General features: G+C 45.9%; 1 protein-coding gene across 1 annotated transcript; it reads right to left on the bottom strand.

The window, feature by feature from the left end:
- Positions 1-3,632: 3,632 nt before the first annotated feature.
- LOC134341657 (probable G-protein coupled receptor 139) lies at positions 3,633-7,629 on the bottom strand. The gene is made up of 2 exons (XM_063039568.1): positions 7,449-7,629; positions 3,633-4,945 (listed from the first exon to the last, which is right to left on the bottom strand). The coding sequence occupies exons 1-2, from the start codon at positions 7,627-7,629 to the stop codon at positions 4,044-4,046; spliced, it is 1,083 nt and encodes a 360-aa protein (XP_062895638.1). The 3' UTR covers positions 3,633-4,043.
- Positions 7,630-11,320: the final 3,691 nt, after the last annotated feature.

The following is an 11,320-nucleotide window of genomic DNA, read 5'->3' as shown; positions in this document are numbered from 1 at the left end:
CAGCGTAACATGGACATGCAAACGCTGATGGAAAGTGCTGGTACTGCAGGGGTACAATATATGCAATCTAAACGGAGAGCAGAAGCTCTAAACGTAGAGACAGGACACAATAATAATACTCCCTGTCGATATTCGTCAGAAAATCCATCTTTACAGTGGTAGTGTTCACTAAAAGAAAGCGGAAATTCTGCCGCTGTTCTCCATAAATAATTATCGGTATTCTCATGTCCGTAAAAAAAAGAACAAATTCCCAGGGCTGAGGGAGATCTTATCCCATGGCGTGTGTGGTAGTCTGGATGGAAATTTCTAAAGACATGGAGAAACACAGCACAGAAACAGGCCACTCGGCTCGTGTAGTCATGCTGAACTATTCTGCCGAGTCCCATTGACCTGCACCGTGACCGTAGCCCTGCACTCCATTCCCAAACTTCTGTTGCATCTGTACTTACCCAAACTTCTGTTGCATCTGTACTTACCCAAACTTCTGTTGTATCTGTACTTACCCAAACTTCTGTTGTATCTGTACTTACCCAAACTTCTGTTGTATCTGTACTTACCCAAACTTCTGTTGTATCTGTACTTATCCAAACTTCTGTTGTATCTGTACTTACCCAAACTTCTGTTGCATCTGTACTTACCCAAACTTCTGTTGTATCTGTACTTACCCAAACTTCTGTTGTATCTGTACTTATCCAAACTTCTGTTGTATCTGTACTTACCCAAACTTCTGTTGCATGTGTATCCGAGTAGGCTTGTCCGCACGTTCGTCTAGGGAAACCAGCTTTCGGCCCCGCCAAAACAGAGCATTCAAACTGGGGCGGATGTTGTGTAAGTACCCCAGTACAAACTCACAACGCAAATTTCAGACAGTACGCAATAACCGAGTCAATGATTACACTTTATAACTCTTATTTTGTTGCGTGGTTAGTAGAGAAACAAAATATAAAAGACAAAAGCGCCACTCTTATTAAAGTTAACATTTCGTGCATAAAATCCTCCTTTAACGACCTCCGCCGAAACGCCGCCATTCTCCGGACGCTCGAATTCCCATATTCTCCGTCTGCTGAACACCGAACGCTCCCCGCACTCGTTCTTCCTCTTTCCTCGCCGCGACCGGAAGCCCGCGAACAAATTCGGTTCCCAGACATATAAGATAGAATAACATGTCTCCCATTGGTTAGTTTCCCGTTATCTGTAAGTATAACCCAAACATCGCAGTTACAGAGAAACCAGTACATCAGCAGTTAGCATTACAGGGAAGCCACTACAGTAGTCTTAGCAGTTAACATTACTGAGAACCCTACACATGTTGTAATCAATCGTCCGCTCGTTAGTCCCGAAGCCAGCCTGTTCCACTCTCACCACCCGAATGTTCCCCTTAAGAATTTCACCTTGCACCCTTAACCTCCGACCATTAGTCCCACCAAGCCTCAGTGGGAAAGAACATGCTTACTATTACCCTATCCAATCCCTAAAAATCTCTATGAACTCATTCAATTTCATTGCTATCTTTCCTTCCGAAAGGTGACCAGGACTGCACACAATACGCCTAATCGGCCTCACTGACGTCTTATTCAACTCCAACATAACATCTCATCCCCGATACTCAATACCTTGACCTATGAAGGTCAATGTACCAAAAGTTCTCTTTACCACCCTGTCGACCTGTGATGACACCTTCGAGAGATTAAGGATCTCTATTCCCGGATCCCTCTGTTCCACCACACTCATCGGTGCCCCAACATTCAACGTGTAAGCCTCTCAAAGTGCAACAGCTCGCAGTTCTCTGCATGAAATTCCATCTACCACTTTTCAGCTCAATTTTCCGGCTGGTCCAAAGACTCTAAGTGACTCTAACTGATTTTCGGGAAGTCTGATAAATTTAGAACTCACGCCAATGACATTAAATCTGTGATAAGTCTGAAGGAACGAGCTGTTCCAGAGTTTTAAGTCTACAGATCCCCATAGGTAAAACACCAAAGAATATGCGCTGTATTTCCCCCGCGTTTCTTTACCCAGACCGGGGTGAGAACAGAACGGCTTCCTGGATGTAACAGATTCCCGGAGCCACTGAACGATGAATCACCAGCCCAACATTTCCATATAAACTGAAATGCGTGCTTCCTTTAATTACACGAGACACGGTGCATAAGAACAGAGACATGATATTGTTGTACATCGTTCTACTCAATTATCTGTGCAATCATTGGAGTTTCATGGAATAAAACGCCAGACACAGTTCCACTGTATCTCGGTACACGTCAGAGGACTAATCCGAAACCAGCACGAAACCGATGAGCCGGATAGGTGTGTGACCGCTGTAGCGAAACACCCTGAGGCTGAGAGGATCGCGATTATCGACAGATGATAACCAGTTTGTAATGTACCCCACGCAAGGAGGCGTCAGCATCCAGGCACCACAGATGGTTCTGAAGTACAGCGAACACAGAGAATATCGGATCGCTTTGTTCCTCACCGGGTGAGTTGCTGCAGATCTGAAACCGATTGCGTGAGCGCCCGGCGGCGGCAGAGAGTCTGACAGAGCAGAAGGATCTGGGTGAACATTTGGATAGAAGGGGCATAAAAGTTTCGCCATCCAGTTCTAGTCAGGGAGAACACCTTACCGGAAATGACGTGCCGCAGTTTCGTACTCTGTGAACTTGCGAACCTGTGATATCCAAGTAGCCGTTCACTTCTCACTGTGGTCCGGACAAGGGAACTCCATGTGAGCGGCCTGATCCGTCCACGGACCGTGACTCCCCCATGGTGGGAGACTGATACAGATTTGCTGTCTAGGTGGATGGAATTGGAATCGGTTTAATATTGTCACATGTACTGAGATGCTGTGAAAATTCAGTCCTGTGTACAGTTCAAATCATTATATAGAGCCGTGAAGTAGAATAAACAGAAAAAGGTCAAACAGTTACAATTCTGAATAAAATGTAACAACCACAGAAACACTGAACAACAAGTCTACAAAAAAGGAGGAAAATCACAACGGAATAAACTGGGAGGTGAAGAGTCCATATTATCGTACTCGGGATCATTTCAACAATATGTTATCAGCAGAGCAGAAGACCTGCCCGAGCCTGTAGTTATGTGTTTGCTGTACTCTGTAGCTTTACTCGCGCGTTCCTGATCTTTTCCAGAAAACAGTTCCTCGGTCAGTTCTCCTTCCTCTCTGCTCAGAGAGACACATTCAGTGATACAGTTTCGGTCTGATCCGACCTCTATGATGGCGGCAACCCGTAGAGTTTCGGCTCTCTTCAACCAGCCGCGTTCGATAAAACCTGATAGCGGTCGTGCTCTAAAAAAATATTGTTAATTTTGTCACCACACAGTACCGTAAAAACGAACAATGCAGCTGGGAAAGACAGAAAAAGCTGGAAGATCTGTACCAACACCTGTTCTTTTACCCAGGCCCTGCAATAGCCCTGTCGGGAGAGACTGCAAATGCAATGCAAATCCCTCGACATGTCTGTCCTCGGATGCCGCTGCTGACAAGGTAATACTAAAAAAAAACGAGAGAATCTGCACCCCACATTGCGGATTGGCATTCGCATTTCCTCACCACTAACATCGATTTTTCAAACTTCTCTTAACATTGTGATTGCATGATGTTTCTGGAAAGCTAGGATTTATCAGAGCGATACCCGGGACAAGAGCTAATTTCCAGTATGACCTGCGAGCTGGGTGAACCGGACCGTTCGCATTCACTGTTAAACGGGAGAAGTTTCGGGAACACAGGAGAGATTTCACGCTGGAGCGGAGCAGTGCGGCTGGAACAGGAGAACAGAACTGTAGGTCACAACGATGGCGCTGATCTACACTAACAAATATAGGTCGTTCCACTGGGGAAGAGAGGGGGGATATAAACTGGTAAATGCAGGAAAAAAAGATTAAAATGATCGTCAGTGAACCAGAGCGAGAAATCATGCTGGCGAGGAATGAAATGAACAAGGAGAACGCCTGACTCCATTGGTGCAGAGATTGCCTGCAATGGGTGGTGAATTATTTGGGCCAGGCAGGGAAACATCACTAATTCATGACATCCTTGCAGCAATGAGAGCCAGGGGATGTTTTATCGCGTCCTTCAGTTGCTCCCTGAACTTGGTCTGGGTGACGGCGTAAAAAGCCGTGTTTGTGCAGCAGCTCAGAATCTGCAGCATCGAGCCCAGTCCTCGCAGAGAATCAGCAGGAAGCGTCACGGCAGAGAAAGCAGACAGTCGGTTCCAAGCAGAATGCACAGTGAACGGTGCCCACAGCAGGACGAAATTGCCAGAGATGATCAGCAGTAAAACGAGTGATTTCCTGCGGCTCTCCATCTCCGGGTCTCTGGCACTCTGTCCCTTGTCAGCACGCCGGAGTCTCCTGCGCCCTCTGCTGGTGACTAAAACGTACCGGATGGTTAATGCATTCGTCAGGAGGACCAGCAGGAATGGGATTACAGGAGTGAGAAGGTAATGAAATAAGTCAATTGACATTGCGACAAATAAAGACACATAATCTGCGGTATCTACACAAATAAATGGAGCAATCAGCGCTGCATAATACCCCGAGAGTCGAAAATACCAGTAAATGTTCCTTAAACAGCTGATCGCAGTCACTGTCCCCAGAATCACAGCCGCCGTTCTCCCGGTGCAATATTTTGTTTTCAGCTTCTGGCAACAAATGGCCACAAACCGGTCAAATGTGAAAGTGACGGTGAACCAGACCGAACAATCGGTGGCGGCGTAAAGCAGGACGGTGTGGATTTGACACATTGGTGTGTCCGCAGCCCAGATGAGAAGTTCAATTGGCGCGTAAATATTCGGAATCTTGCTCAATATCAGGTCCAGGACAACAACCATAAGATCGGCCGCTGCCATGGCAACTAGGTAGCGAGTGACAACTCTGGAGAGACCGCACTTTCCTCTGGACAGGATTAAAATCGTCACCAGGTTCACTGCAAGAAGCATAAAACACAATCAGTGGAGACACATCCGGAAGCGTTCTCTATTATCATACAATTTATCGGATTTGTTCTCTGTGTCTAGTCACATGAGTGAATAAATGCTCCTCGGGTAGTCTATCAAGAAAATCAATGATTAGAGTCAAATCGTAAGTGAAATCAGTGAAAAATCAACCGCAATATTTTGGGGCCGATGTCACACAGGAAACATCAGTGAATAACACAGATAACGATCACTGGTAATTGGTAACTTTGTATATGTTGAGGGGAAAGATGCAAATGGTACTTCAAATACGAAATCTACAGAAACTTAAATTCCATTAGATAAATTTCCTCAACAATAACTGTTTAGATCAAGGGCAGACTCCCTCCTCTGATCGTTATACGCTACTCTGCAAAAGTCTTTGGCAAACAGATTTATAGTTAGGTAGACTAAGCGTTTTGCACAATACCGTATTGTCAACGTAGAGCGGAGAACCAGGTTGCAAATATGGCGGAAGAAAATGACGTTGAAAATTATTGTCAATTACAGAATGTCTCCCCGGTGCTTCCCTCTCCCTTCCACTTTTCCCAACTACGACTCTCTCACCCTGACCCCTTCCCACTCTTAGTCGACAACTGACACCCATATCAGATTCAGATTGAACGTCACCATCTTAAGTCAAGAGATCAGTTCCGTTTTGTGCGGCAGCAGTACAGTGGAATACACAGAATTACTACGGTACGGTGGAAAGGTCTCGGGCATCCTCGCTATTTATAAAATACTGTCACTGGTCATCCTGTCAGCAGTAGTTCCGATGAATTCACTCAATGTGCGAGTAATTCCGAGCAGCGCGATCCATCCAAGTTTCACACAACCCATTAACCGTTTTGAATCCGCTGACCTAAAGCTCGGAGAAGCTGGTCGACTCTCTGACACGTTCAGCGGGAGACCTGGTTTTGCTGCAGCCGATGCTATGTTCAGAAGCCGGAAGGTAACTGGGCAAATGATATTCCTTTGATTTTTTTCCTCCGCGGTTCCGTATCCCCTTCAGATCCTCCTGCCCTTATTAAAGAGATTTTCCTCCATTCCTTTGCATTTTATTTTATTCGTGGTAAAAACAAATGCCTCCCTGCAATAATGACCCTCTTTTATCCCCAAAGCAATGCGTCGCTGTCAGAATCTCATGATCTGTTCGTAATCTTTCAGTGCGCAGATTTTTTGTTTAGTTTCTGTCGTTTCAGAACACTGACCGAGTTGACAGTCAAATGTAAACGCCGACGATAATAAAATCATCAGTTGTGGATGGTTTTGAATTTCAATCGGAGAATGGAATCGGTTTTGTACCAGGACAACTCTAAATTACTGAGATCACAGTCAATTTTCACTGGTCAAAAATTCAAAAATAAAACTCACAGAAAGGACAATGGCATTTTATAATTGTTAAGTTCCAATCATAGAGTCAAATCCGATGCAGATATCGATTGGAGGTGGATCGTCAGAGGAGAGCGAATGATTGTGAGGAGACTTTAACGATAAAATAGTAAAAATGAGATCTCTTTCCTTTTTGTTTTGAATAAAATGCCACTGGAAGTCAAGGAAGAATTCTGAACTGCGAACGGTATTGCAGAATTCAATCCATACAGACAACTACATTTTCTGCTGCACAGTGTTATTCAGATGAATATTGTTTGAAATGACTAGAGAACAGTAGAGACGGGAATATCCACCATAATGTAACTCCTCTCAGAAGAAGACAGACAATGAGCCGTCTCTCTTTATCATCATTATAACCCAATTCGGCGAAAACCTCAGAGTGACATTTGAAAAGCGAACGAAGGACTGTTTTAAATCACGTGAATTACCACAGGAGAGGGCAGAGGTGAAACAATTCAGACATTTGCTGACAAATTCCGATAATGCGGAGATGGAGCTGCAGCGGGACGAATGCCAGTGGTGAACCGTCAGGAAAGGACCACGGATTCCCTGGACAGTCCGGGAGTTTTAGAATAGACAGTCGGTTCTGGGAGAAGTGGGAAGGCGGAATGTTCAGTTCGATGACGTGTCAGGCACGTACGAAGCTGGGCGGCGCTGGGTGCGCAGTGACGTTGGCGGGTAGTGGATAGTCAGACCGGTTGTCTGCGAGAATGATGCGCACTTAGAAGTCAAATTATATTCCGTTGCAAACACGAGGAGAGGAAGCAACTTGATTCAAAACCCGATATTTTCGAACGGAAGATGGAGCGACTGAAAGGAATCAACGCTTCCAGCGGCAAAATATCATAGCCACCTTCATGAACTGATGTGAGCAACGATTGAACGGATTTACCGATTGGATCAATGGCCCTTACAGCCGCACAATTACAAGAGCCACAGTGAAGAGCATCGTGGTAGAATCTGAACCTTTGCAGATTTCTTACCTGCAGTGTGCAACAGTAGCAATAATTTCAAATGGGTGATAAACATTAGAAAGCAGTTAAATATTGTTGTATAGTTGAGCTTTGAACAGACACTCACCGGGAAGAGCAATGATAGCCAGACCAGGGTAGTAAATCACTTGAATGACTTTTAATGCGTGCGCGATTCGAAAATCCAAGGTCATCCATTCATACTTCGCAAAGACATATTCTGTAGCCCAGAAGACATTCTTAGGATTTTCTGCCGTATTCCACGATGCTGTTCCCGGACTCTGATCCATTACGGAACCAGCATATCTTCCTTCCGCAGAGTGTGCTCTCTCTGTCCCGCTGTGTGGATCGGCGAACCGCTGTGAGTGCCGGAGCGGCTGTTCAGTGAGAACTCAGTGATTCCGATGCTTATTAATAGGAGAGGGGAACTCCCTTCTGACGCCTGAACTCTCCGTGGAAATGACGATATTGGCATTTAATGAAATGACAGATCCAGTTAACCCCTTTTGCACAGCAGCTGAGTAGCAGGTGTGGAGAAATATTCGCAACTAATTACGAACATTGTTGTTTGATACGTTCATAATTTGTGCCGAAGCAATTCAGCAGATTTAGCGAAAAACTGAAGCAAAGTAAAATTCTAAGCAAAAAAGAAAACTCGTGTATAGAAAACATCTTTTTAAATAAAAAAAAACAAAGTTTTATAAATATGTAACACCGCATTGTGATTGCAGAGTGGCATGAGACTTATGCTTAGAGAGAGAGAGAAAGTGAGAGAGAGAGAGAGAGAGACAGAGAGAGAGAGAGAGAGAGAGAGAGAGAGAGAGCCGGGGGGGGGGGGGAGCATTTGTATGCTTTATTTTGGTTGCTTTTCAAGTGTTTAATGAACAGTTGTCATATCATCAGAATAAATTGGTTTTGTCCATAAACCTGTGCGGGAGAGTTTTTAAAGTGCAAAAGTTGTTTCACTGCGGCAGTCCCACTTCTTGAACTCACAAGTCCGCGTCCAGTGGGACGAACGAGCGTCACAAACTGAGCTCTTTCTTGGTTCCAGTGGGGAACCATGAGGTGATCTGTGCCTTGACATGCCCTTCGCTCTCCACGGAGCGTTACGGTACCGCATTCCTCCCCGGTGGTTCTTGCTGTGGATCTCATTCGCTCAGCCCGTCGGAGCTCACTTCTCATGCTGGGGCCAGGCATGTTCCTGTCTCGCCAGGCCTGGTGCCGACCCTCACCCGGATTAGACAGTCTGGCAAATCGGTCCACCGGGATGTGGCAGTGTCGCATGTAAACAGCTACTTGGAGGCACATTTGAGAGCTGAGTGTCCGATGGGAACCGACGCTTAGTGACCTGCCCCGCAATGGATACGACAAGCTCCTTCACCAGATGTACCTGGACCTCTCCCTGGACACCCTGATGAGGCCTCCGTCGTCAAAGTGGATCACGCATGTTGCGACCTGACTGTCTAGATATAGAAGTCTGGCCAGGGCAGTGCAATATGGAGAGGAAGCTGTTCCCCGTGCAACAGCCTCCCCATCTCCACGCATCTGAAGGACGCGAAGAACGGCAGAGAGCGATGCAGATTTGTCCCAGCAGGGTCAAGGATTTGACGGTTTGACGGTCAGCATTGAGCTCAAAGTAGGACTGTCTTAGGGTCTCCAGCTCCGTATTTTTCCATCAGGGTTTACTCCCGTAGCCTTGCTCATGAGTGAGTGTAGCCGCAAGACAGCGGCGGACTGAGAGCGGAGTTTTCCTTCATCCGCATGAGCTTCCAGCCATGGCTGACGACGCCATGTGCTCCTTCTCCTGTCAGTAGAATCAGATCCAACGGGGTTGGTAGCTGCCGTGAAGGCCAGGAGCGGGACGGTTGTCAGAGGTTATCCTAGGTGCACGTCATTACAAGCACTGAATATGTAGTGGGAGCTTGTCTCCATTACCACCGCCGACTAAAGCAATCTTAAGGAACCGTCCTGGATAGCCTGTACCTCCCAGTGCATCCTCACAAATCAGCGGTTTTATGAACTTCAGTGGGTCTCCTTTCTTTGTGAATATCTTTGTTTGTGAATATCATGTTTCTGAATCAGAAAATAACCAAGTAGGGATTTTAAAATATTTGTTGACAACCCGCACACGAACGCGCCCTTCATTCATACAAGCATGACCGCGGCGTGGCGTGTAATGCTGCTCTACTGGGTGTAGAGTGGAAAAGCGAGCGAATGCGCTTTAATACAAGTTCATCTGTCACTGACGTAAAGCAGATTTGGACTTAAGAGAAAAAAAAACACACACACACAAAGTCGTGACCGTGCTAATTTCGTCACCCATGGAAGGTAATACGAAGCGTAACTGCGAGAGACTGGGGATTGAAAATGAAGCATAATTAAAGCGCTGAAACAGTGAGATAACGAGGTCATTTGGACACACCGCAGGTCCTTTCTCCCTCATGGTCCTTGCCGACTGAGGTTGGCCCATTTGCCCACTTCGCTCCAACCTCCGTTAATCGTTTACTGTCTTACACTGGGCAAGCACATTTTGAATGCAATCACTTCATCCGAATGATCGTTCCATTAACCTAACTGAAACCGTTACCCACCTTTCCCAAGTAAGTGTTGGCCTTTTTCCTAAAATTAAGTGCATTTGCGCATGATTCGTGAAGATCTGATATGGAATGATACTGCAGAGGCAACAACCATATCAGTGTGGTCAATGACAGACCAAGATTATCAATAACGTCGCTGGCCTGGTCCATATGCCGAGTGGGTGTTTGGACAGATCCATCTAGCTGTGGCTCCCGTGTCTACCCACCTGCCGAGCTCAGTATATTCGGACCTGGGGACACCTCTCTGCTATTCGAGTAAAATCTGGACTTATATTTATGACAGGACATTTTGAATAAGCTCGCGTCTCCGCTGTTTATCGCTTGTCCAAATCGACCCTCCTGGCATCTTGTCGATGGTTCCCCTTTCAGGGCATTTCACGGCGGACTACGATCAAAGAAACGCACAGAGTGATTGTTCATCTGTTGTGTGAATTTATGCGGCAAAAGTTCAAACTGAAATCTTCTCTCTTTAGAAACAGTGTTTGAAATGAGGAGCGTTGTTGTCATTATATTACATCAATAATAGATAAATAAGTAAACGAATTACTTTGGATGTATAGTGATTTTTTTTAAGATCGTACAAAACACAAGTAATACATGTTAAAAATGTGGGATAGTAAGCACGGATTCAGTGTGCATTTAGGAATCGGATGGTAGAGGGGAAGAAGCTGTTCCTGAATTGCTGAGTATTTGCCTTCAGGCTTCTGTATCCCCAACCTGATGGTAACAGTAAGAAAAGGGCATGAACTGGGTGATAGGGGTCCTGAATAACGGACGCTGACAAGAAGATATCCTGGGTACTTTGTAGGCTAGTTCCCTCTTCTGGCAGGGAAAGTGCTCAGTCGAGACCAGAGAGCATGGTGTCGGCCTTGCAGTGAAGAACTCGCTGCTGAAGATGGTAGAGCCTAGCGCGAAAGGGACGGAGCGGATTTTCTCACTTCGATTCCACACATCCAACTGGCCTGTCAACCTTGTCAGCGTCTATGCCCCGACTCTCTCCTCTACACAAGACGCAAAGGACGAGTTCTACGACCAGGTCTCAATGATGATACAGGAGATCCCAAGTCAGGAACAGTTGCTGCCGCTTGGTGACTTCAACGCCAGAGTGCGCGCCGAGCACGACTCCTGGCCAAGCTGCCTGGGGCGGTATGGGATTGGCAGCATGAATGACAACGGGCAACGACTACCCTTCATCCGTCAGGCTGCTGAACCAATGTGGAAAACTTCAGTGATAAACTGATTCCACAACCTTTGGATTCACTTTCAAGGACTCTACAGTTCATGTTCTCGGTTTCATATATTTATCTATCGCACTACAGTGCCTTCTATAGGTATTCACCCTCCAACCTTTTGGTCACATAATTGAATATTACAACCAGGGATT

Source organism: Mobula hypostoma, unplaced genomic scaffold, assembly GCF_963921235.1.
Source record: "Mobula hypostoma unplaced genomic scaffold, sMobHyp1.1 scaffold_36, whole genome shotgun sequence".
In the NCBI taxonomy this organism is placed as follows: domain Eukaryota; kingdom Metazoa; phylum Chordata; class Chondrichthyes; order Myliobatiformes; family Myliobatidae; genus Mobula; species Mobula hypostoma.
Note: the sequence above shows the minus strand (reverse complement) of the source record. Positions and strands in the feature narration are given on the sequence as shown.

What these genes read in the sequence shown, in the direction of transcription:
- LOC134341657 (XM_063039568.1), bottom strand. Translation starts at nt 7,629, where the DNA reads ATGGATCAGAGTCCGGGAACAGCATCGTGGAATACGGCAGAAAATCCT. An exon ending in GGCTATCATTGCTCTTCCCG is followed by an intron (nt 4,946 to 7,448) that starts GTGAGTGTCTGT and finishes TGCTTCTTGCAG; the next exon opens with TGAACCTGGTGACGATTTTA.